Source organism: Sorex fumeus, unplaced genomic scaffold, assembly GCF_029834395.1.
Source record: "Sorex fumeus unplaced genomic scaffold, SorFum_2.1 ptg000048l, whole genome shotgun sequence".
In the NCBI taxonomy this organism is placed as follows: Eukaryota; Metazoa; Chordata; class Mammalia; order Eulipotyphla; family Soricidae; genus Sorex; species Sorex fumeus.
Genome location: NW_026606105.1, coordinates 16,478,945 through 16,504,906, shown reverse-complemented (window position 1 = coordinate 16,504,906; position 25,962 = coordinate 16,478,945). Strand labels below are relative to the sequence as shown.

General features: G+C 43.6%; 2 protein-coding genes across 2 annotated transcripts in view; both read right to left on the bottom strand.

Annotated features, from left to right (window-relative positions):
* LOC130032428 (coatomer subunit gamma-2) overlaps positions 1-5,388 on the bottom strand; it is a gene marked incomplete at its 3' end in the record, with an annotated part of 68,657 nt that extends 63,269 nt beyond the window's left edge. Inside the window, exons 1-3 of the mRNA XM_056123981.1 lie at positions 5,272-5,388; positions 4,048-4,100; positions 1,293-1,373 (exon numbers count right to left, since the gene is read on the bottom strand). Coding sequence (XP_055979956.1) covers positions 1,293-1,373; positions 4,048-4,100; positions 5,272-5,308 — 171 coding nt within the window. The remainder of the gene's footprint in view (positions 1-1,292; positions 1,374-4,047; positions 4,101-5,271) is intronic.
* Positions 5,389-5,751: 363 nt separating this feature from the next.
* TSGA13 (testis specific 13) lies at positions 5,752-23,370 on the bottom strand. The gene is made up of 8 exons (XM_056123980.1): positions 23,350-23,370; positions 19,551-19,622; positions 18,266-18,472; positions 15,780-15,798; positions 10,966-11,080; positions 10,291-10,418; positions 7,565-7,582; positions 5,752-5,903 (listed from the first exon to the last, which is right to left on the bottom strand). Exons 1-8 carry the CDS (start codon positions 23,368-23,370, stop codon positions 5,752-5,754), a joined length of 732 nt encoding a protein of 243 aa, XP_055979955.1.
* Between the last annotated feature and the right edge of the window lie 2,592 nt (positions 23,371-25,962).

Here is a 25,962-nt window from a genome sequence, read left to right as displayed (position 1 = left end):
TTAGCCAACTCGAACACACTGTGTGCTACGAAACTTCAACTGAACTAACTTTGCCTTAAACTTTTCCAGTACACTATTCTTGAAGGTATAAAGTATGCCCGTATGGCTTTATGGCTGAGCCCTTATGGCTCAGTCTTCTTTTGCAACCACAACACTTTACTACATCTGTGAAAGTCTTCAGTCCTGACAGATGCATAGTAAAGACACATTTTCCCATCATTCAAACCACAATCTTTTAGTACCATATGTGAACTACCTGACATGTGTATACAAATCTAAAAAAATTAACTAAGGCCTTAGATATTTTATGCTTTTTTCTTTTTAGTTTGAAGCAAGAAAAAATTTAAGTTAATGACTATACTAGCAAACAGAATGTATATTCCACTAAGGAAAATAGTTTGTTGATTTTTTCTGCTAGATGATACAGATATAAAATAAATACTTGCTAAATTACTGACAGAAAATTCCTTCTGAGTATTTACGATGTCTCCAGGACTACTCTCAAAGTTTTATATCTATTATTTCACTAACTCATTTACTCATGAGAATATTACAATCTCCACTTACATAAAAGGGAAGAATATGGTACAAAATAATAAACTCAGAATCAGAAAAACAGTGGAATAGGTATTATGAACATGAAATCTAAACACTACAGTTGAAGCTCTTCGTCACTATTGTAAACCACTTCCCCACCACACAGACAAAAGAGCAAGATATATTTCTGGGACCAGTCATACTTGTTCAATTCAAATCAATACTGAGAATCTAATTCCATGCCTATGCTGAAAGTAGACTATAGACCAAATATGATTGCCACTCAATGCCTCTTTTGCAAACCACAACACCCAAAAGGAGAGAGAGAACAAAAGGGAATGCCCTGCCACAGAGGAAGGGTGGGATGGGGGGGGATCGGGGGTGGGAGGGATACTGGGACCCATGGTGGTGGGAAATGGGCACTGCTGGAGAGATGAATATTTGATCATTGAATAATTGAAACCCAAGCACAAAAATTTGTAAGTCTACAACTGTACCTCATGGTGTCTCACTAATAAAAATTAAAAAAAAAAATCCATGCCTAACTGATTAAGTCCTTCATAAATGAAAAAAGAACTATTTATATCAGAGTCCTTGCCAAACATCTTCCTTACAGCCTGTTAATCAAACATAATTTTAAGTAAAGTGTATTTAAAAAACAATCATCATCCATATTTTCCACCAAGTACTTTACTGAAGGCTATACCTTTCTATTGCTCCAGAACACCAATGTAAGGAAAATCAAAATAATTTACCTGGTTCAGTAGGTAAAGAATCTTCGTAAGAATATGCAAACATCTTCTTGGATTGATGGGTGTTTCATTGAATATACGAGCCTGTTGATACAAAAAAAAATATTGTTATCTATGATAGTTACTTTTCTTCCAACCTATTAGAAATTATAGGAAACCAACTTTAATAAAGAATATTATGCATTTTAATCAAAATACCTAAATAAGGTTAGCTAATTACTGCTTTCAATTTATGAGGGTTTATGACAATCACTCAACATGATCTTGATTTTCTACCCTTCTCAATCATTTCTATTTTCTAACTCATTTGCTTAGGGCTATTAATTCAACTTTATGGTCTCTATCTGGTAAGTTAAAAAAATCAAAGTGTGGGGGCCAGAGCAATGATACTGCAGACACCAAAGGGTACTTGCCTGGCACAAGGCTGACCAAGGTTTGATCCCTGGTTCCCCAGCCCTATAGGAGTGTTCCTTAGTGCAGAGCCTGGAGTAAGGCTGGGGGTGGTCCCCTCAAAAAAAAATAAACCAGTATTTACCTATATAATTCAAGTAGAATGAGCTTAATCTATATAACTTCTCTCACTAACCACATACTCCCACCTCTCTGGTATTGTCAAGCATCTAGCCGTCAGCATTTTTTTTGCATCTTTTTTGGCTCTAGTATCTCAGGTAAGAAATCTCTCTTTCTTTTACTCACATTTTCAGTTACATTTTTCAATCTTATTTTTAGCCCTTTTTGTATTACATTGTCTATCAAAGAAAGTTGGAAGAAAAAAATGAAAACAAAGATTACCACCAATAAGCAAAAGTTAAAAGTTTTCTTGGAAGGTGTATACAACATCAATGATTAAACAACAACTAGTCACTCACAGTCCCACTCGGTCCATTTAATAATTTATTTATTTATAAATAATGTGATGCTTATTTAGAAATAAGTTAATAAATAATTTAATATGTACTTTTATTAAGAAGAATTGGGGAGGGATATTGGGACCTTTGGTGGTGGAGAATGGGCACTGGTGGAGGGATGGGTATTTGATCACTGTATGATTGAAATCCAAGTGCAAAAATTTGTAAGTCTACAACTGTACCTCATGGTGTTTCACTAATAAAAGTTTAAAAAAATAAATAAAATTGATCCAGCATACAAAAAATTTTAAAAAATAGTTTTAAAATGAAAAAAAGAAAAAAATGGTTTTCCATCTTCATGTATTTTAGTGTCTGATTCCCATAGCGCAAGTGGCTAATTTATTATTAAAGTACATTCAAATTTTCACTTAATACTGTAGCTGTTTCTATTGATGAGAATTTCAGTCTTAATTGGTTAAATACAAAAAACAGCTTCATTGCTATTACCCTTTTCTTTCTAAAACCAAGACATTTTCCAAATGCTCGAGTAAGAAAGGAAGCTTAAAAGTTATCTTGTTTAACCTCCTATAGAACAGATGAAAAAAACTGTATTCTTCTAAGCTTTTGTTTTCAGTGAGTAATTGAGATTTTTTGTTAAGCTCATTTGACTACAGCCCCCCTTCCTTCTAGTCAGACTATCTTTCAGCCAATGGTAGAAAGTAAAAAGAAACTGAAGGGATAGCACATGCCAGAGAAGTATGTAAGGAGCAGGTGTTTCTGGTTATTTAAATATATATATGATAATATAGCCCAGCAAGCTACCTAGAGTATCTCGCCCGCACGGCAAAGCCTGGCAAGCTACCCGTGACATATTGGATATGCCAAACACAGTAACAACAAAGTCTCCAATGGAGACATTATTGGACCCGCTCGAGCAAATCGATGAACAACAGGAGGACAGTGACAGTGACATTATATATAATTTTTTTCTTTGCAGTGCTGAGGATTGAGGGCCTCACACACCACTGAGTCACATCCCTGGCCCTTAATGACATAACTGAAATGCTAGAGTTTAGTCCCAAAAGGACAGACAGCCATCCCTTCAAGGAAACGGCTAAGTCCTCAAAACTGTATATTTTTGAATTCCCAGATACTAGTATAAGAAGTATCAATGCCAGGTATCCACAGGAGAAAATCGCAAAAAAGGGGCGAGAGCCGTAGCACAAAAGGGAGGGCATTAGCCTTGCATACAGCTGACCCTGGTTCAGTGCCCGGCATCCTATTTGGTCCTCCAAGCCTTCAATGATTGATCTGAGTGCAGAGCCAGGAGTAACCCCTAAGCATTGCTGGGTGTGGCCCCCAAACCAAAACCAGAAAAATTAAAAAGAAACAAAATGGCAAAGAGGGCCTAGAAGTCTGAGGCCATGACAGTGTAGTGGCCAAAGGAGCCAGCAGATGAGGGATGCAGAGGAAGAAAAGACTTGTGGTACAGACACTTAGTGATTGGGATTCCACTGGCTGCTACCCAGCCAGAGAAAAGCCGCCTATATGATGCATGTGGTCATCTTGATTCATCCATCAGGATTTTTTTTTTTTTTTGGTATAGGGAAGGCAGTCCCCAAACGGGGCAACAGCTGTTTGGTGACAATTAAACTATTATAAGTGGTTGGTGGTTCTGACAGCAGCTACTTCACCCAAACAGGGAAAGCACCATCATCGACACTACAATGTAAAGGGAATGCTGCCCGGGCATCTGCCAGAGACAAGGAAAGCCCTAAGAGTGGAGGGACCTTGCATCCAAGAATGTCCCTGAACTCTTATTCTGGACCGCAGTGCCCTCAGGGGGCTCCCCACCCACCAGGCTAACGTGGAACCCAAGGGACACAGTAGGATGTACTTCCATGCCATACCTCCTGCAAGACAGCGCTCTTCTCCAGATGCCGAAAGGGATTGGAGCCACTACCTACATTGCAAAACAGAAATGTCTTTAATCGTTGTCCTACACACACACACACACACACCGCCTTTCGAGGGACCAGGGTACTGAACGTGGCGTCAGTCTCACGCGAGGAAGGGAGCACCATGCACACCAGCGATCACCATTGCACAGGAATTGCATCAGGTCATTGAAAGCGAGTCTGGTCTTTGCCATCTATCCCCGGCGATCTTGAAATTCGGTTGCTGTAGGAACCCTGCCCTCTTTATTTATTTATTTTTACCTGCATACCAACACGTGATTAAGTGATTAAGTGATTACCTGCATACCAACACGTGGAGGTACAACTGAATGGGAATGTGGCAGCCCCCTTTGGGTTTCCAACGTAAGGCGGGCCCTGTTTCATTGTGTTTCCTGTAATTTCCTAAGATTCACAGAAGGACCCTGAAAAGCTGAAAATTCAGGGCCGGGGAGGTGTGCTAAGCCAACCTTCTACCATCACCCCTTTGGGAGAGCAGTTCTCAAGTCCTGAGTTTGTGTTGCGTTGTTCTTTTGGAAAGGTGGGGTGGCATTTTTCACCCCCTCCCCCATCCCTCTTTACTCAAGGCCAAAGATGGTCCCCAAGCCCCAGCCTCGTTGGGTACCTGGAGCATCAGACGCGCTGGCTTCCTTTCAGTTTATGCCCCTCCCCCTCCCCTGCCCACAGCTGGGGGAGGGGGAGGCGAACAAAAGCTCCCACCCCCCAGTTAGACGGTCAAGTCCCCTTAAAGTGGGCACACGCACACACGCACACACCCACACACCCCCCTCTCGACGCCCCGTGCACCGTCGGGACCCACGCCAACAGGACCCCCAGCCTGGCACGCGCGCGCCCCTCCTTCTGGGCGGCCAGCCCACCCGGGCGAGCCGGCTCCGCCGGGCTGCGGCGGGGAGCGCGGAGGGGGCGGGGGGCGCGCGAGACCCGAGGGGAGGCTCCAGCGCCCGGGGGAGGGGCTAGGGGCAGGCTCCGGGGCGGGAGGAAAAAACGGGGGTGGGGTGGGGGGCGAGGCGGAGAGAGGGGCTGGGCTCCAGCCTCCAAGCACGCGGGCGCCCACGCCCCCAAGTCCGCAGTCCCCTGGAGCAGGCGGCGGCGGGCGAGGGCCAGGGTTTCCCCCAACGGCGGCTGAGGGGTGGGGGGCGTCGGGAGCCCAGCGCGTACCAGACTCCTCGTCCTTCTTGTCGAATTTTTTAATCATCTTGGAAGACTTCCCAGCGCCCAGACCCACCGCAACCGTCCCAGGCGCCGCAGCCGGCGAGCGGAAGAGGCTGCAGGAAGGCCGGCCCCGGGCTCCGGCGCGGGTTGGGCCTCCCGCCCGTCACTCGGGCAGAAGGCCCGCCCTCCCCGGCCGCCGCGGCCTCTCCGGCCCCTGGGGGGCGAGGCCACGCCCCCTTCCCGCCCCGCCCCCTCCCGGCGGGGACGGAGGCGGGGCCCGAGCCGCGCCCCCGGGAGCCGCGGTCCCGCCCCTGCGGCGACTGAAGCGCGCTCCGGGGCTCGCTCTCCTGCCCACCCGGCCCGCCAGCCCCGTCCCCGCCGAGAGCAAGGTCCGGAGCAGGCGAAGTGTCCTTTTTATTTCATCAGCACGCCCTCCGTGGCGGTTTCCACCGGCCTAGCCGACTCTGGGTGCCTCACGGGGGCTGGTCATTTAACGATCCACTGCTGGACCCTTCCGTTGCGAAAGGCCCTCTCCCCGAGCGCGGCCTTGATGGGCAACGCCCTCTGGAGCTCTGAAAGCGTTAGTGGTTCCCAGCGCATCCGGCTGGTCGACTTCTCCTTCCTTGGCATCGTGGGACCTGCCGGGAAGCACAGGGCACCTTGGTGAATGTGCAATTTCCAGACGATGACTTTAATGTGAGGCGCGGGAAAGAGACCCAAGGGGATGGATGTATCGCCCAGGAAGTTGGTCTTTTTATTTAGTTCAAGAATAGCTTTGGGATCACGGGAACGTGAAACTACCATTCATTCCCCGTTTCTCTTTTTTTTTTTTTTTTGGTTCTTTTTTTTTTTTTTTTTGGTTCTTTTTTTTTTTTTTTTAGTTATTTTGGTAAAAGGATAGATTTTGATCATGATCTTTTTCTTTCTTGAAAAGCCAATGTTAAGAAACAGAACTAGTTCAGGGTCCTCATTTTAATGCCACGTCTTTTAATGATTCCCTGTGTAACCAAATTGATAACTAACTGATGAAATTAAAACGCATTTATCTGTGTAGGCGCCACTCTTAGCTTTTTCTTAAAGAGCATATTTATTGGCTTTCAGACCCCCGGTTTTCACATGTAACTTAGAAGCTGTGTGTGTTTGGGGGCTCGGAGGGTTTCACCTGGAGATGCCCAGGGGATACTCCTGGTTTGCACTCAGGAGGGACCATATGGGATGCTAGTGATCAAATCCAGGTCGATGGAGTACAAGACAAACACCCTACTCACTATAAGTTGCTCAGCCCCCTTAAGCAGCTATTTGTACCTTTGGCTTTAAGTCATCACTGTCAAAAATATGTGGATCCAAGCTTTCTTGCTGCCTTGCTTTTTTGTTTGTTTTGGAACAAGCCAGCAGTGCTCAGGGCTTTCTCCTGACTTGGGGCTAAGGAACCACTCTTGAAGGGCTTGAGGGACCCTATGTAGTGTGGGAATGGACCCTGGATTGCCCATGTGTGAGGCAAGCACTCCATCCACTGTACTATAGCTCCAGCCCTTTCTCACTTTCTTGTGGCATTAAGCCATATACACATCCTCTGAATCTCGTTCTTTGTTCCTACCACCATCACCTGAGTTGCGGTCCTGTCATCTGTCTCTTGTAATATTCATAAGAAACCAAATTAGCCGCCAACTAAACTAACCTATAATCTTTATTTGTCCACCTTGTAAACATGGAACATTAATGGCAGAAGGAGTTCCTAAAAGTCTTTTGCTTTAAAGTGGCATTGTGTCTCTTTTATAACAGATTGTTTTTACTTAGGAAAAGCATCATGATGGCCCCTTAATTTATTTATTTAGGGAGGGCACCCAGGAGTGCTTAGGGCTTACTCCTGGCAGTGTTTGGGTGGGTGGGTGGGGACTATGTGGTGTGAGAAAGGAAATCTGAGATGATCACCTCCCTGGCAAGTGCCTTATCCTCTGTACTATCTTTCCCACCCCTGGGCCCTTTACATAATTAGTGGAGCAAGTATGCTGTCATTTTTCTTGAAGGAAGTTCTAAAACCACCATACATCTAATGACTGCTGCAAACCTAGGTATTAAATGTTAAGTTTAGAAAGGTGAATTGCATGTATCTTTGATAGAATTGTGTTCTTGAAAATTTAGAGAAATTGTATTCTAGATTAGATTCTAGATTCTTCAGAAATTCTTTCTCCCTTTAAGCATTTACATGTGGGATCATTTTGGACAAAACTCCAACTTTATTAAATGCATTATTAACTATTGTGTTTGCCTTATCTAGCTTACAGAGTTCACACCTTACTTTCCAGGTAAAGTTTCCCTAGGAAGAAACAGAAATTCTCATTTATTCTGGAGCTGAAAATGAACAGGCTCTGGGAAAAGAACATCCCTAACTCTTCCCCTTCTTTGGGGCAGGGGTATTGGAAGCCCCCACCCAGGTAGTTCCCAGGAATGGTTAGTTTGCGGGATACTGCACATTGGCAGGCTTGGAGGAACTGAAGGTGAGTTTGAAGTTTGGTCTTTAGGGTCTTATTTTTAAATGGCTTTCTACCATTTTAAAAAAAATGGTTCTTAATGGCTATGAAGATGTGCTTTACATTTTGGTTTTAATTGTCTGTGGAGAGTGATGCAGGGAAGTAGGTAGGTTAGGGTTAGGGTATCCAAAAGGTATAGGAGGAACCAGAAGCCTGAAGAAGCCAGTTAAGGAATAATAGGGCCTCCTTGCTGTGCCTTGTAACTGAGCTGCCACTGGCTGGCAGAACTATTAAGTAATCATTAGAATGGCCCTGTAGAGCAGGTAAGCAAACCTCAGGAAGATTCCAAAATTGCTTGAGCATGGATACACCAGAGAAGAAATGAACCTTATCTTGGGTCTATGAACCAGGGAGGTCTAGGGACTCTGGCATTACACTCTGAATACGAATACACAAAGGTATAGCCAGTGCTCTAAAATCCTTCAGTGTGTCCCAAACATCAGTGGGATAAAACTCAAATCCTTATTTGCATAATTTAGAAAATCCTTTGAGATTTCCTCCAACCATCATCCACAATGAAAGTACTATTGTCTGTTAGAAAAGATGAAGTCATGAAATTTACATACAAGTGGTACTACATGGAAAGTATCATGCTAAGCGAAATGAGTCAGAAAGAGAGGGATAGACATAAAAAGATTGCATTCATCTGGGGGATATAAAGTAACAAAATAGGAGATTAATACCCAAGAATAGCCGAGATCAGTACCAGGAGGATTACTCCATAGCTTAGAGACCAGCCGGGCATTATAGGGGAAAGGGCAGCTCAGATAGAGAAGGGAGCACCAAATAAAGGGTGTTTGGAGGATGCTCCCAGGAGGGGAGATGCATATTGAAAGTAGACTATGGACTGAACATGATTGTCACTCAATGTGCCTCTTTTGCAGACCACAACACCCAAAAGGAGAGAGAGAACAAAAGGGAATGCCCTGCCACAGAGGCAGGGTGGGATGGTGGGGGGGATGAGTGTGGGAGGGATACTGGGATCCATGGTGGTGGAAAGTGGGCACTGGTGGAGGGATGGGTATTTGATCATTGTATGGTCGAAACCCAAGCACAAAAATTTGTAAATCTACAACTGGTGTTTCACTAATAAAATTTTTTTTAAAAAGTGCTATTGTGCTGAAGAGTCCAACACTTCATAGGCTCCTCAAAAACGTGGTTAACACTAAGTAAATGATGGTTAGAGGGGTTCGCTCGGGATGGTAGATGCATAATGAAAGTAGACTATTGACCAAATATGATGACTGCTTAGTGCATATATTGCATTCTATAACACCCAAAAGGAGAGAGAGAAAGAGGGAAGGTGTCTGCCACAGAGGCAAAGGGTGGGAAGGGGTGAGGGTGGTGGGAGGGACACTGGGAACATTGGTGGTGGAGAATGGGCACTGGTGGAGGGATGGATACTTGAACATTGTTTGAAATATAATAAAAAATGTGTAGGTCTGTAAAAAAATAAATATTAAAAAAAAAGCAAACGTGGTTAACAGACTATTTTGTGAGGGGCAAACTTGTTGTACTGTCTTCCATAAAGCCTTATCCCAAACCCCTTTTACTCTCTAAAAAGACTCAAGATCTTACAGGATGAGAACACACAGGACTTACGAAGGACTTATCATCCTTCGGTCATTCCACTTCTTTAAAGTGGAAGAAGCTTCCTAATGGTCAGTTTTAGGTAACAAACATTTTTAATGGAAGTACTATGAATCTGATAACATGGCAGGGAGAAAAAAAACATAATTTTATACTTAACCCCTGGTATCAACAAAATCACTAAGAATTTAATATGACAAATAGGACATCAACATGAAAAAAATATTAAAGTAGTCACTGTCACTGGCACTGTCCTCACGTTGTTCATTGATTTGCTTGAGCAGGCCCAGGAATGTCTCCATCGTGAGACTTATTGTTATTGTGTTTGGCATATCGAATATGTCACAGGTAGCTTGCCAGGCTTTGCCATGCAGGCAAGATACTCTCGATAGCTTGCTGGGCTCTCCAAGAGGGGCAGAGGAATCGAAGCCGGGTCGGCCTTATCAGCCACATTCAAGGCAAATGCCCTACCTGCTGTGCTATCATAGTAGGTCATATAATTTGGAAACAATATGCCAGAACTTTCTTGAAGCCTGAGGATGTAAACAGGGGCCAAAGCCTAGCATTACTTGGGCCTCTCAGTTTTTGGTGTCTCGGGGGAGGTGGTTTGGGGCCACATTTGGAGAAGCTCAGGGTCTACTGGCTCTGTGCTGAGAGGGTCATTTCTGGTAGTGCTCAGAAAACCATTATGTGGTGCTGGGGATTGAACAAGACTCAGCTTCATGTAAGACAAACACAACACCTTAATCCCTCTACTCTCTCTCCAGTCTGCTATCAGTTTTAAGTTTAATGCTACAAGGGGAAATGTTCTTTAGAACCATGAGAGAAATATTGATTGCTCTCATCTCTCATCCCCTCCTTCCCGCCTCTTAGTTCTGTTAGCCATCCCCTTAAAGGAACTTACCATCCTTCTTCATATCTCTGGTGTAGACTGGAGAAAAGTTAAGCTGTGGGTACATACGTTTCTGTTTCCTCAAAGCATACAGCTTTGAATATTTCCCTTCACTCTTGAAATCTTTGCTTGTGGAAAACCTTAAAAAAAAAGTTCTTTTAGTGGGTTCTAGACCATGGGGGTTTAGCGGAAATAGCCACTGAACAGTCATCAGTACCCAGATCCTCGGGGGAGAAGAAAGGACAATTACTAGAGGATGTCCACCAGCAGAGTGAGAATACTACTTAGTGGCAAAAGAGACTTTTAGAACTAAATACCGTAAACTTCCAAAGGAATTCTAGAATCTCCTCTCCAAACTAGACACAGGCTACTGTGATAACGAGTGTCTGAGTAAATCTCAGCATCTTGTGCCCATGCCACAATCCTTAAAAGCACTGGAGAATTTGTTTCTTCAAAGCGTAGACCTTCAGAATCTCCTCTTTGCTCTTGAGAATCACTGGCTGTGAAAAACGTTAGTTTCCTATCACTGTTTCATTAGGGCGTAAGTGAGGCTGGGAATCAGATAAGGAATCTGTAGTAATAATCTTACAGGTGACTTTCCCTGCTACCAAATCATACTGAAAAGAGAAAATAAGGTGAATCAGGAAAAGAGAGGAAGGAAAAGAAGTACAAGAGTCACCACTTCACCTAAACCATTGCTCCAGGTTGGGGTCCTCCAGCAGTGTCAATGGGAAAGGAGATTTCAGTCTAGATCTTAATTGTTTTTTTGAGGGCATCGGGGGTAAGCAGATACGTTCAGGGCCTTCGGGGTGTTCAATTTTCTGCAACAGAGGAAAGAAGAGTTCATCAAAGTACACTGAAGTCACTTGGGATTTAAAAGCTGGACAACGTTGCTCAACTAAGTTCCAATTACCCTAATTTGATGCCCCAAACCTGTCAGAGGCTTAAAGAAAAGAACACAGTTCCCTGAGAGGGCTAACATCTAGTTAGTTCTTTGCCCCCTTGGGTGATTAGTTCCCTAATTGACTAAACTTGTTCAGTGGACCTTTTGAGTGAATTGCAAAGGAATTTATCCAGTTTCAAGATGGTGCATTTCATCTTTGAATTGCCTAGGAAACCAAATATGTGATGATAAATAAATTTAGAAATAGGTCCCTAGGACTCTACCTTCCATCCTTATTAAACTGTCTGGAGTCAAAAATCCACAAAATGGAATGCTTTGTGAGGTAATAATCACATAAGTGAATGAGACCAGTTGTAGTTACATCAAGATCCTCCGTGAGCTGTATTGCGGATTCACTACCAGGATCTCACCATTCTACAAAGAAGTGATCATTGATGTCAAGAGAGGGGTTCAGCAGGGTGATACCATTTCACCGAAACTCTTCAGTGCCACCCTCGAGAACATCATGCGACGACTGGAATGGGAAGAGTGAAGATAGATGGTCGGCAATTACACCACCTCCACTTTGCTGATGACATTATTTTAATAACACCAAACATCAGCCAAGCAGCACAAATGCTGGCCGACTTTGACCGTGAGTGTGGAAAGGTAGGACTACAGCTGAATCTTACGAAGACAATACTCATGAGAAACAGCCTCGTTCCTGATGCCCCATTCGCCCTCAACGGAACGACCATCTCCGAATGCAACAGCTATGTGTACCTAGGTCGAGAGGTCAACATGACAAATGACCTGGCACCCGAGCTGCGCAGGAGGAAGAGAGCGGCTTGGAACGCCTTCAAGAACATCGAAGAAATAGCTAAGAGGACGAAGAACCTCCGGCTCCAGGCACATCTCTTTGATTCCACTGTTCTTCCTGCATTAACATATGCCTCAGAGACCTGGGCCCTACGCGAACAGGATGAGAACGCTATTCAGGTCTCCCAAAGAAGAATAGAAAGAGCTATGCTTGGAATATCACGTTTCACTCAAATGAGAGAAAAAATCCGGAGTTCCAACATCCGTCGACGATCAAGAATCAGGGACGACTGGCCGAGCAAGTGAAAACAGAGATAGATAAATGGGACTATCTTAAACTAAGAAGCTTCTGTACCTCCAAAGAAACAGTGACCAAAATACAAAGACAGTCTACAGAATGGGAAAGGATATTCACCGAATAAACATCTGACAAGGGGTTGATATCCAAGATATACAAAATACTGGTTAAACTCCACAAGAAGAAAACATCCAACCCCATCCAAAAATGGGGCAATGAAATGAACAGAAACTTTCTCAAAGAAGAAATCCGAATGGCAAAAATGCACATGAGAAAATGCTCTACATCATTAATCATCAGGGAGATGCAGATCAAAACTACAATGAGATACCATCTCACACCTCAGAGACTGGCCCACATTCAAAAGAACAAAAGCAACCGATGCTGGCGTGGATGTGGCGAGAAAGGGACACTCCTTCACTGTTGGTGGGAATGTCCACTGGTTCAGCCCTTCTGGAAAACAGTATGGACGATTCTCAAAAAATTAGAAATTGAGCTCCCATTTGACCCAGCAATACCACTCCTGGGAATATATCCCAGAGAGGCAAAAATGTATAGTCGAAGTGACATCTGCACTTGTTTGTTCATTGCAGCACTCTTTACAATAGCCAGAAACTGGAAGAAACCTGAATGCCCAAGAACAGATGACTGGTTAAAGAAACTTTGGTACATCTACACAATGGAGTACTATGTAGCTGTTAGAAAAGATGAAGTCATGAAATTTACATACAAGTGGTACAATATGGAAAGTATCATGCTAAGTGAAATGAGTCAGAAAGAGAGGGATAGACATAGAAAGATTGCATTCATCTGGGGGATATAAAGTAACAAAGTATGAGATTAATACCCAAGAATAGCTGAGATCAGCACCAGGAGGATTACTCCATAACTTAGAGGCCAGCCGGGTATCCTAGAGGAAAGGGCAGTTCAGATAGAGAAGGGAGCACCAAATAAAGGATGTTTGGAGGATCCTCCCAGGAGGGGAGATGCATGTCGATAGTAGACTATGGACTGAACATGTTTGCCACTCAATGCCTCTTTTGCAGACCACAACACCCCAAAGGAGAGAGAGAACACAGGGGATTGCCCTGCCACAGAGACAGGGGGGATGGGGGGATGGGGGTGGGAGGGATATTATCCATGGTGGTGGAAAATGGGCACTGGTGGAGGGATGGGTATCTGATCATTGTATAATTGAAACCAAAGCACAAAAAATTGTAAATCTACAACTGTAAAAAAAAATAAAATAAAATAAAATAAAGGGGAAAAAAAAAAGAATCAGGGACGCTGTCTCATTTGCCAAGGTGTCAAAAATCAGATGGGCTGGTCACGTAATGAGATTTAAAGACGACTGCTGGACTAGAGCTGCTACTGACTGGATTCCATGGGATGTCAAAAGACCGCGTGGCCGCCCACCTACCAGATGGTCAGACTTCTTCGTGAAGATCATGAACGATCGGTTTGAGGCTCTTCATGTTCCCAGAGCGAACAGATGCCATTGGGCTATACTAGCACGCGACAGGGAACAAATGGAGACGTTACTGGCGCCCGCTCGAGCAAATCGACGACTAACGGGAAGTTAAGTGATTAAGTGAATCACATAAGTACAAAAGATTATAGAACCAGAGATTTTCAGAAAGGTTCTTAAAGATCATTCACAATGTTACCCTCATAACTGTCCACTGGTAGCACCACTGGTAGCACTGTCCTCCCATTCTTCATCGATTTGCTTGAGCAGGCCCAGTAACGTCTCTATTGTGAGACTTCTTGTTACTGTGTTTGGCATATTGAATATGTCACGGGTAGCTTGCCAGGCTTTGCCATGCAGACGAGATACTCTCGGTAGCTTGCCAGGCTCTCCGAGAGGGGTGGAGTAATCGAACCCGAGTCGGCTGGGCCGGCCGCATGCAAGGCCAACACCCTACCGCTATGCTTCAGCCCTTTTCCTGCCATCCACTTACTCTCAGCCCACCCTCATAATATCCTATCAAATACTCAATTGTCCTATACCTAAAAACCCTAAGCTTTTTCATCTTGGATCAGCTGAAAACTACTTCACTACAATTTCTAAGTCCAAACTGTGATCCAATCCAGTGGATCTCCACAGAATCTATTTGGAATGTGATAACTGTCTCATTCTTCTTAAACTTACGCTCTTCCAGGATCAAACACTTTGAGCATTTAATCATATAGTATGATCTTGGTTTCCCAGTTCCCCCTGATTTATCTCATGGAACTCTTTCTCACATGAGAAAGTTACAATTTATATTTTTCCCAATGCATTGAAAGCAAAATATGTTAGATGCAGCAACTGCATAATACTTCCCATTCCATTGTCTATTTAAATAGCAGCACCTTTTGATGCTATTTAACAAACTACACTATTAAAAATCACTACATATACACATTATCTGCCAGCCCCAGTTTTCTTTGTCAGGGACCTTGTCACATTATGTATTATCTATATGATCTCACATGGCAGAGCCTGGTAAACTACCCGTGGCATACTCGATATGCCAAAAACAGTATCAATGATGATCCTCATTCCCCTGACTCTGTGTGACAGGGATGAATGGAGACATTATTGGCGCCTACTCGAGCAAATCGATGAACAACAGGGTGATAGTGATAGTGATGTGATCATTTACTAGGTATCTGTTTGCCTCTCTAGAGTTAAACCAAAGATTCTGATTTTTTAAAAAAAGGTCAGAGCAATAGTACAGTGGACAGGATGCTTGTCTTGTACACAGCTGACCCAGATTCAGTCACCAGGCACCACATATGATGAGTCTCCTGGGCCCGCCAGGAGAGATCTCTGACTATAGAGACAGGAGGAAGTCCTGAGTACAGCCAAGTCTGGCCTAAAAACCAAACAAACAATGACAAACAAACAAAAAAGGGACTTTGATTTAGTCACTGATATATTACTGGCGCCATGTAATCCCATCAACGGCCAAGACTCAGAGACTATAAAAACCAGCTCCCGGAAGAGAAGAGTGCAGTCTTCTGCCCCCGTGCCTGACTGTCCTCGCTCGCCAGAACCCCTTGGAGGGGAACGGGTTGAGCTTTCCTCCCCGCCCCCACCAGGGCTCCAGCAGCCAATGACCTCCAGCACCAGCCACCACCATGCTGAGACCACTCTCCGCACACATGAAGGTACTGGCAGAGGGACAAAGCCACGCGGGTTCCGGGGCCAAGATCTCCAAGCCTACTCGGATTGGGGCCGAGCATCCTCCACCCAGATTCTCCAAACTCCAGTAGGCGGGGGTCACACCCACCAACTGGCCCCCTGGCGCCGTGTAATCCCATCAGCGGCCAAGACTCAGGGACTATAAAAACCAGCTCACAGAACTGCGCGGCCGCGACATCTTATCTTATTATGACATTTTATTATCTCGTTACTACTTTGGACAAACTGGCAGGTTACCGAATATAGCCTGCCCACAGGGCAGAGTCTGGCAAACTCCCCTTGGCGTACCCAATATGCCAAATACCAGTAACAATGATGGGTCTCATTCTCCTAAAGAGCCTTGAATATAATCTCAGGGCTAGGATGAAGGAGACGTTACTGGGGCCTGCTCGAGGCAATTGACGAATAACAGGATGATTTGTGATTTTGTGATATTACAGTGCCAATCTTTGACAACCTTTACTCTACTAATTGGGCTGTTACCACAATTTGCTTATGGATATAAGACCTGGAGTCAAAAATCCACAAAATGGAATGTTTTGTGGGATAATAATCACATAAGTACCAAAGATCATAAAATCAGAGATTTCCAGAAAGCTTCTTAAAGGTCAATCACAATGTTACTCTCATAACATTCCTAGCAGATATTCCCTATGATCTGGAAAGTTCATGAAGAGGCAGCTGTTGGAAGAAAGCTCTTCTGAAAGAAGATTACACGATATTCTTCTATTTCCTTCTCTCTCTTGAGCAGGACAATACTAGTCTGGCACGTGCCCCTTCAGCATACATCACCCGCACCTCAACAAAACACCCCTGATGTTCACACTCAAGACAAATTCCAACAGACCACAGACAACAAATCAATTAATCTTTTCTTCAGCATATACTACTGGCTAGTAGCATTTTTTAAATTTTCCATTTGGGAGGATCCTGTCAACCATCAAGCACTAAAGAAATACTAATTCCAAATTCACGTCTTTTTAGTCTATGGATCTGTGTTGGGACTATTTCATAACCAGGATTAAATTTCTATCATAAGTAGGCACTGTAGCACTGTCCTCCCACTGTTCATCGATTTGCTCAAGCGGGCACCAGTATCGTCTCCATTGTAAGACTTGTTGTTACTGTTTTTGGCATATCGAATACATCACAGGTAGCTTGCCAGGCTTTGTCGTGTGGGCAGGATACTCTCGGTAGCTTGCTGGGTGCTCCAAGAGGGGTGGAGGAATCGAACCTGGGTTGGCCACATGCAAGGCAAATGCCCTATCCACTGTGCTATCATTCCAGCCCATCATAAGTAGATACATTAGTTTATACCTTCACTTAGAGATAAATCTTACTATGTCAATCCATCTCTCAAGGTTGTCAAGATCTTTTTAAGATCCTGATTCTCAATATCTCTGAAATGGTAGTCTTTACTTCCTCTGCCAATTATTTAGTTCAATTCCTCAGAATCTCATCTTAACTCTTTTAGTAATATTATAACTATTTTTTCTGATTTTTTTTTGTCTCACAATTAATGCATATTTTTCTCCTAACCTCCAAAAATGCTTTCTCTCCTGCTCCCCCGCCCCCCCCCCCACTTGTATGTGCTAGAGATTGACCCCATGACTTCACATATGCAAGGCAAGTGGTCTACTACTGATCCCCAACTCCCTGCCTACTTGTTTGTTTTGTTTTGTTTTGGGGGGGGGGCTCACCTGGTGGTACTCAGGAGCTACTCCTGGCTCTGTACTCAGTAATCACTCCTGGTGGTGTTCAGGGAACCATGTGGGATGCCAGGGATCAAACCCAGACCGACTGTGTGCAAGGCAAGGCCCTCCCTGCTTTACTATGGCTCTGGCTCCCCGCTACTTACTCTTTTACCTTTCTCTCATGGACCTTATATCTCACCTGTTCAGGTCTTTGGCGTCATCCTCAGTTGTAATACACTCACACTTCTTGCTTCAGAGTCACCTCTTCTACAGGGATTTCCTATTTACTTTCATTTCACCAAGAGAAAATTTTACCTACTGAATACCAGTTCTACATTCTGTGAATTCTCTTTATTCACATATCCTGATATAATTACTTTTACACATCTCATTTACTGATGTGTCTCTCTCATTAGATTCCAAGTTCCTTGAAGGTAGAAACTATCTTGCAATCAGTCATCTTTATATTTCAGTCCCTAGCTAAGTTCTTGTTGAGCAATTCTTTGCGGAATTGAACTTCCTGAGGGTACAAAAGACTGTCATGGCAGTGAATTATCTCCTCCGTCCCACTTCCCTTCTCCCGGCAAAAGCAATGTGTGCAAAATGTTAACTCTTCACTCCTTTCCCATTTATTCATTTCTTTTTCTTAGGTCCTCATTTTCTGACTTACCCTTTACTGACTTAATTTTCTATGGTGCCAGGAATGGATCCCAGGGACACACACATGCAAGGTAAATACTCTACTGCTAACCCACACCCCAGATTCCTTTATTAATTTATACTCCACTATAAAGCCCATGGTACTTTAGCTTTCATTAATAACAAATTATCTTTGCCCCCAAAGGAACCATTTATAATCAAGGCCCCCTTTTCTTTGTGCAATGAAATTCTGGGACATTTAATTCAATGTTGCCTTTGGACAACTCTGGTTCTGAGTATTTCCAAGGAACTCCAGATTCTGTTTTATGAAATATATAGCAAAGAATGACATGTTGGCTCCTGAAAGTCATCCTCCATGTTCTGTTAGCACCATTCTTCGAGCTGACTCCTAGTTCTTCTAGTTCCTTACCTGGGATGCCGGGACACTTCCCCAGGTGCCTTACCTGGAGCAGAAACTCCTTGGAAAAGTATTTGGGTGCCCTGTCCTCTTCTTGTTGATTAAAGGGACAGGGAAGTGGATTGTTGGTCAGAATCAGTAAGGTCTTATCCAGATCATACTCTGCTACTTTTAACAAGAAGCTTTGGATTTTCTTGTGTTGATATAGGTATTTCTGCAGTGCCGTGGGCTTCAAAGGCTCATAGTAGCGGGCCTGAGCAGACAAAAAAGTTTCCAGAGAGACAAAGGGATAAGATCAAGAGAAGACAAAGACATCAGTTGGTTCATCTTTCACCTCCAGAGGGCAGGGAGAGGGACTGGGCAGGAGCCAGACACATCTGCTCTGAAATTTGTTTCACAGAAAATGGTGGAAGCTGTCTGTGCCTTCTCTCCTTAGCAAGTAGACCGGCACTTACACCAGAGGTACCAGGCATTTATTTGGCTTACCACCCCCTTCTCAGAAAAAAAAAATCAGGGCCCAGCTGGAAATCTAGCTTCTTTACAGAAACAAACAGAACCTCTCCCCCATTCCACCCCAAGTTACAATGGACTGACCAGCACAACCCCCCACCCCCACTACCACATCCCCTTGCCCCAGGATCACTCCGCTTTGGTAAATAGTGAAATACAAGGAGCTAGACTTGGAAAGACCAAAAAAAAAATTTTTTTTCAAAAAAAAAAAAAAGAAAACGAAACGAAATGAGCTGGAGAGCTTTCCACAATCAAAGGAAGATGACTTTGGTCTTTAGAGAAAAGCTGACATAAAGCTCAACATAGTGGGCACCAAGAGAAGTCTCTGCTTGAAGGCTTCCTCTGTGCCTCAAGGAGGGGCAGCCGGGAGGAACAGCCAGACACCCCATCTCCTGGCTTCTTGGGTGTCTGAGGGGACTTTATCCCAGGACTTCTCAACCACAGATCTAGGCACATGACTCTGCAGAATCAAGCCCAGTGCTCAGAAGGCAGCGTGCCAACTGAGGTGTGGATGGGAGAAGGCACGGCCCCCTCACGAAACTGGTCTTTCTGTTAAAGGAAGAAGGCAGAAGATTGGGGAGGGCAGGCATCAGATGCTTGTGGATGTGAGTAGCAGGGATCTAGCTCCCCACTCCTCCTTCAGTTCCTCCATTCCCAGCCTGGTGTCCCGGGACAGTACTGCCTCTGTCCTAGGAGCATATGCAGTTACATAAGCTGGGTGGTGGCGCTTGGAGGCTGCTGGAATCCTCTAAGGTGAGTTGCTGCCTGGTCCGCTGAAACTGGCCGGTGCGGATCTTGTGGGGATTGTTTTTTCCACTTACCAAGTTTGGATGGACTGTGTAATAGCGAAGGTTCTTAAGAACAAATTTCGATTGTCTATACATGTCAGAGACCTAGAGACAATTAATTCAAATTAGTGTTCAAATTGCGTTTGTAAAATGAAAGTATTCCATCTTTCCCCATAACCTGACAAATGGGTATCTGATTCAAGTTAAGGACTAAGTTGGGAGAAAACACTGGGCTCCACATCTCCTTTGGGAGTCTCTTGCCACAAGGAGAGCTCATTTCCGAAGCATCCTGACACAGAAGTTGGTTCCCAGAAATGGGAACCACCTTTGTGAAATACCAAGCCAAGCAGTTTCGTTAGGAGGGGACTCAGGGGCAATGGCCAAGTTTATTGGGCGATTAGTTACTCCGAGGACTCCTGCCTTTTCCTCTGCCTTTTTAGTTTCTGGCAGAGTGGAGGCAAGGGAAAATCAACAAGGAGGGGGACAACCTGAAGGAGAAAGGAAATACCAAGGGGTGATGCTCTAAAGGGTGCAAATAGAAGCCCTGCGGATCACGGCCACCTAAGCAGAATGCAGCAGACATGTTTGCAGAGGAATGGCATGGCATTGTGCATTTTGTCAATAATCTGAAATCTTAGATTCTTCCAGAGATGTAATACATACATGAAGGATAACATTGGTTTGTCCTTTCTGCCTCGGTACAAGGAGTTTAGGTTTGTTGGGTTACTCCCATCACAGTGCTCCCACTCCTTTGTGTTTATTTGTAACTTCTTTCTTTATGTTCTGTTGACTTGTAAATATTGTTTTTCTCTTCTCCTTAAGTCTTTTGCATAGTTAATTCTGAGCAATGTCCTTTTTGTATGGACACAAGAAAACAGTTACTGCTATGCTTTTGTAATTTGGGAGTCAACTGACTCTGAATGATATCTACCTCCTAGACATCTGTTCTCTCAACCCAAGCCTCAGTTGCCATTACTTCCTATCACCCCCAGAGAGGGTTCCTACGAGGGACTGGATGGACCCAGGACAAGTGGTGAGGTATGTGTTACCCTGGTCAAAGTACCATAGTGCTTAACTATAAGTTAGGAGCTGGGTGATGGACAAATGCTGTCATGATCCAAAAAGCAATAACTAGATTCGGACCCTGCTGGGGTTTGGAATGATTAATTCGTCCAGAGCACTGTAGTCTCCTACAAGCTCAATGTATCTCTTACTGTGCTCATACAAAATAATATTAAGAAGCAGAATCAAGATGTTAATTAAGTTATTGAACTAAGAAGAGAAACCGGCCTGCCCCTAGGTGGTGTTTCCTAGGTGGTGTTTTGGCCCTTGAACCCGATGGGCGGTCAGGAAGGCCTTTCTTATGTTAACTTTGCTACCTGACTGGGTGTAGCATTTTTTAGTCCCAGACAAAGGGGGTTGGAGAGATAAGAGAGAGAGCAGGGCAGCAAGTTGGAGCACAGAGAGTCTAGCAAGGGGCACAGAGAGAGAAGAATGTAGAAGAATAATACAGGAGCAGGCATATGGAGAGAGAGAAAGAGAGAGAGAGAAAGAGAGAAGAGAGAGAGAGAGAGAGAGAGAGAGAGAGAGAGAGAGAGAGAGAGAGAGAGCCTAGGCTGCAAGATGGAGTGTGGAGAGATGAGACAGGAGGAGTCAGGAATGAGGGGCAGTGTGAAACTACATTGGGGGGCTTAGAGAGACTGGAACAGGTGCGTGGGGAGAATGGAATAAATGGCAACTGATCAATCAACCAGCTTGGCCATTGTTTCCTCTGCCGTCTGCCCCATGGCACAGGACACCCTGGCTGGGTATGGGCCCAAGACTACTGAACCTGGGGGGCAAGGGGGAGAGCCGCCTGGAGATTATACACGCACACACTTGAATTTGGACCACACTAACATTTCTTAATCTATTTTTTAAATGTATCACCATGAGATACACAGCTACAAAGTTGTTCATGATTGGAGTTTCAGTCATACAATGCTTCCTTCACCATTCCTTTACCAGTGTACATTTCCTACCACCAGTGTCCCCAGTTTCACTCCTGCCCTCTCCCCTCCCTGACCCACCTCTATGGCAGACACTTTCTCTCTCTCTCTCTCTCTCTCTCTCTCTCTCTCTCTCTCTCTCTCCCCTCCTTCCCTCCCTCCCTCTCAGCATCATGGTTTGCAATACAGATACTGAAAGGTTATCATGCATATCCCTTTACCTACTTCCAGCACTCAGTTCTTGTCCAGAATCAATCATGTTCAGAGTGATCAGTTCCAACTATTAGTGTCATACTGGTCCCTTCTCTATCCTAACTGCCCTCTGTCCCCCATACACTTGTGGCAAGCTTCCAACTGTGCTGGTTTTGAACACTAACATTTTGCATTTTTTTCTGTTGGTACTAATTCTGGTCATTGGTGTGTTGCATGGAATGAGTTATCATATGGTAGAGCTGCTGGGTCTCTCTTATCTCCTTTGTTGGCCTCTAACTTGGCCTTAGGCTGTCTAAAGAGAAATCAAAGAGGTAAGGACACAAGGAATTAAAGCTCTGATGCACCTCCCTTGTGCTTCCCATTGTCAGAAACCAGGAAAATAGAAGGAGAGGGATTCAATCCTGTACATTTGTAAAGTCCTCCATGCCTCAAAAAACAACAACAAAAAAAAGGTTCTGAGAGAAAGAGCATGCACTAAAGGGGTGCAAAAAGCAAGAAAGTCAATGAAGAAGGGAAACCTTTTTTTTTAATGTGGGGAGAACTGGTGGACAAGGTATGGGGGACACGCCAGCCAGAACTCAACTACTGGCTCTGCTCTGAAATCACTTCCGACTGTGCTCGAACCATTCATAGGGCTGCAGATCAAACCAGGGTCAGCCACAAGCAAGGTAAGCACCTAAATTCCTGTACTATCTCTTCTGCCCAAGAAGAACATTTTAAGAAACAGAATAATGGATAGAGGAGAGGTATTGTTGAACTCCAGGAGGCAAAGTCAGAACTTGACATTTCCCAGGGGTCTGGGGTGGTGGGTGGGTGGGAAGCAGGAAGGGAATTAAAGTCATGCCATATATTCCTCTAGAGAGGGTAGGATGGAATTTGAGATCAATTTAAAGATGCAGTTATTGAAATGTAAGCACAAAAGATTTTAAGTCTGTAACTGTATCCCATGGTGATTTATCAAAAATAAAAATAAAAAATTTTTTAAAAAGATTCAGTTCTTTTATTACTTTTTGGAAAGCAAAAATTCCTTTGTTCAAAATCAAAATATATTATGACAAACCTAGTTCATAGACATGACACATTTATAATCATAGAAATCTAGAAAAAATTACTTGGGGTGATACATGAAGATTTTTTCCATTATGGACATTTAAGAAATTAATTTCAGGAGGCAAAGTCTCTGGGCAAGTGTTTTTGCTTTTGAATTTTTCTGAAGTATTGCTCCAGTTCCAGGTTAGCTTCCAATAGTTTCCAAATTGGAATGTTTTTAGTTTTCTTATGCTGAATTGTACTATCTCTGGCTTTATAAATAAGAGGTAGGATGGGAAATTCACTTGTGTATGATAAATGTGGGGAAACAACCATAACTTAAAAAGCATCCTGAGAGCAGAAGTTAGGAAAGTCAGGGTTAGCATTCACTTGCACCCTCAGACAGCTTCTGGTTCCCCAATATTTTTTTGCTGATTTGTCTCTGTCTTTTATATAAAGTTAGATAAATCAACCATGTACTACACATAAATCTTGATACCTTTTTGTTTTTCATCAGGAATTTTTGTGAGATCCAGCTTAAAGTGTTCTAAGAAATGTCCAAGAACGTGTAGAAAGGAATATTTACCAATGCCTTTTCTTACCTCATCAGGCTCCACAATCATTGGTAAACTACTGGGAACTCCTGTGACCCTTATCTTGCTATGTTGTTGCCTAAAAAAAGAGACAGAACACCCAATTGTATCTTGTGTGTATTCTCAATCTCCCTCAACAAAGTTTGTTAGACTGACTTGAAAGAGCTGTTTATCTCAGTACCTCAATTAAATGGGCTGAACCAATAGCACAGTGGGTAGGGCATTTGCCTCACATGCGGCCAAACTGGGTTTGATTCCTCCATCCCTCTCGGAGAGCCCAGAAAGCTACCGAGAGTATCCTGCCCGTATGGCAGAGCCTGGCAAGCTCCCCATGGCGTATTTGACATGCCAAAAACAGTAACAACAAGTCTCACAATGGAATCATCACTGGTGGTCGGTTGAGCAACTTGATGGACAACGGGAAGTCAGTGCTACAGTGCTACCTCAATTAAAATGGTTTAAAACAATTTTTTAAGAACTCAGTTTAGGACTGGAAGAATAGCAGAGAGTAGGGTGCTTGCCTTGCACATGGCTAACCCAGGTTCAATCCCCAGCACTACATATGGTCCCCAAGCACCACCAGGAGTGATCTCTGAGAGCAGGGCCAGGAGTAAGCCCTGAACACCACTGGGTGTGACCACAAAACTAAAAAGAACTCAGTTAAGATGGTAACCAAATAAATGCACAAAAGTAGGGGGAAAACTTAATCATCCAGCTTAAATGTTGGTGGGAGGCTAGAGCAGTATGAAGAGTTAAATAGGTAGAACATCTTGGGAGACATGAAGATATCCAATGATATCTTGGTCTGCTAAAATATGGGTCTTGGAAGTGCTCTGTTAGACTACTTTAGGAAACTATTTTGGGAAACTGCACCCTCAAGATATCTTTAAAGATCACTTAGTCTTTTGAATATCAACCTGCCTATTCTTTTCAAAATGGAAATAGTTGTGCCTCACCAATGATTCTGTAAAAGAATCCCTAGCACTTCCTGGTGTGCCTGAAAAAACAAAGAGAAAAGATAGGGTGGCAACTGGAGCATGCAGGAGCCCTTAAGTTCAATTATTGGCACCATGTGATCCCCCAAGCACCAACCACTAGAAGTGACCCCTGAGTACCAATTGGTGGTAGCTCCCCAGAACATCCAGGTGTGGACCCCCCAAAATAAAGGTAATCTAAAATTTTTAAAATGAGGTAGTAAAGACCAAAAGAGGAAAAGTCACACTATGCAGTTGACAGGGGTCATCTAGCTTTATAGAGTGGTACATATAATGCCAGGTGTAGGATCAAATCCCATCTAAGGATGGCTAGTTCCCATCCATTGCTGACTACCAGCTGCACCATTAAGGCAAGTCAAAGGTCTTCAAAATAGTTTCAAAAAAATTCATCCCAACTTAATATCTCAAATTGGCACCATTTTGATGCCTTGGAGCCTTAAGGTACCTACTAATATATTATAATCTTCACTTAGCACTTTTCATGAAAGCAGCACAGAGTCTCTGTGAGGCTTCTCTGAGGCTAATTTTAAGCATCAATCTCAATGAAGATGCTTCTTCCGCCCAACAGTATCCATCTTGGACAGCCTGGTGCTTTTCTTGTTGGAAAAAAAACTAGTTTCTGCATGTAACACGACCCTGAATTTGACTTTAACTTGAGGGGAGTCCATTAAAACACTTTTACCCTGACTCTATTCTGTAACTATCATTGTTCAAATTGTAGAGGCTATAAAAGAAGTTCATATATGATGCTAAATGTAATTTAGTTGGGCAAACAAGACTACACACTTGGCATTTGTCCTTTGGCCCATTGCTGTTCACTGTTAGTAGGTCAACCTGATGCAAGAATTCACTCAGAGGCCAAACTCAGTGCCTTGAAATAATCCACGTTCCACAGGGGTTCAACTGAATCCACAATTCTTTCCCTAGTACACTCTATGCGCCCAAACTCTGTTCTTGATTCTGTATGGAAGGCAAGAAGACAGGTGTTATTATAGTTGCAGATGACATCATAATCAACAACTTAAGTTTAGTTGGGAGGTGGAAGGAAGAAGAGGAAGTGACTCCAACAATGAAACAATAATGACACAACCGTGTCAATAGATGAAACAAGTCACTTTACCTCTTGGGGTCTCTATTTCTTCTTATGTAGTAAGAGCTAAATAAAGCAAGAGTTAACTAAATTATTTAAAGGTGACTCTATGAGTGCCTGAAAGCAGACTATTGGTTAAAGAAACTATGGTACATCTATATAGTGGAATACTACACAGGTACCATGAAAAATGAAGTCATGAAAATTGTATATAAATGAACATGAAGAGCATCATGTTGAGTGGAGTCAGAAGGAGAAGGGCTGACATAAAATGATTACACACATTTGTAGATTATAAACATAGGCTAAGACTAATACCCAAGGACAGTAGAAACAAGGGTCAGGAGGATTTGTCCATGGTTGGAAGTCTGCCTCAAGTGCTGGGGGAGAAGGCAGTTGAGATAGAAAGGGACCACTATGACAATGATAGATGAAAATGATCACTCTGGATAAGAACTGAGTGCTGGAAGTAGGTAAAGAAACAAACATGATAACCTCTCAGTACCTGTATTGCAAACTACAATGCCCAAAAGGAGA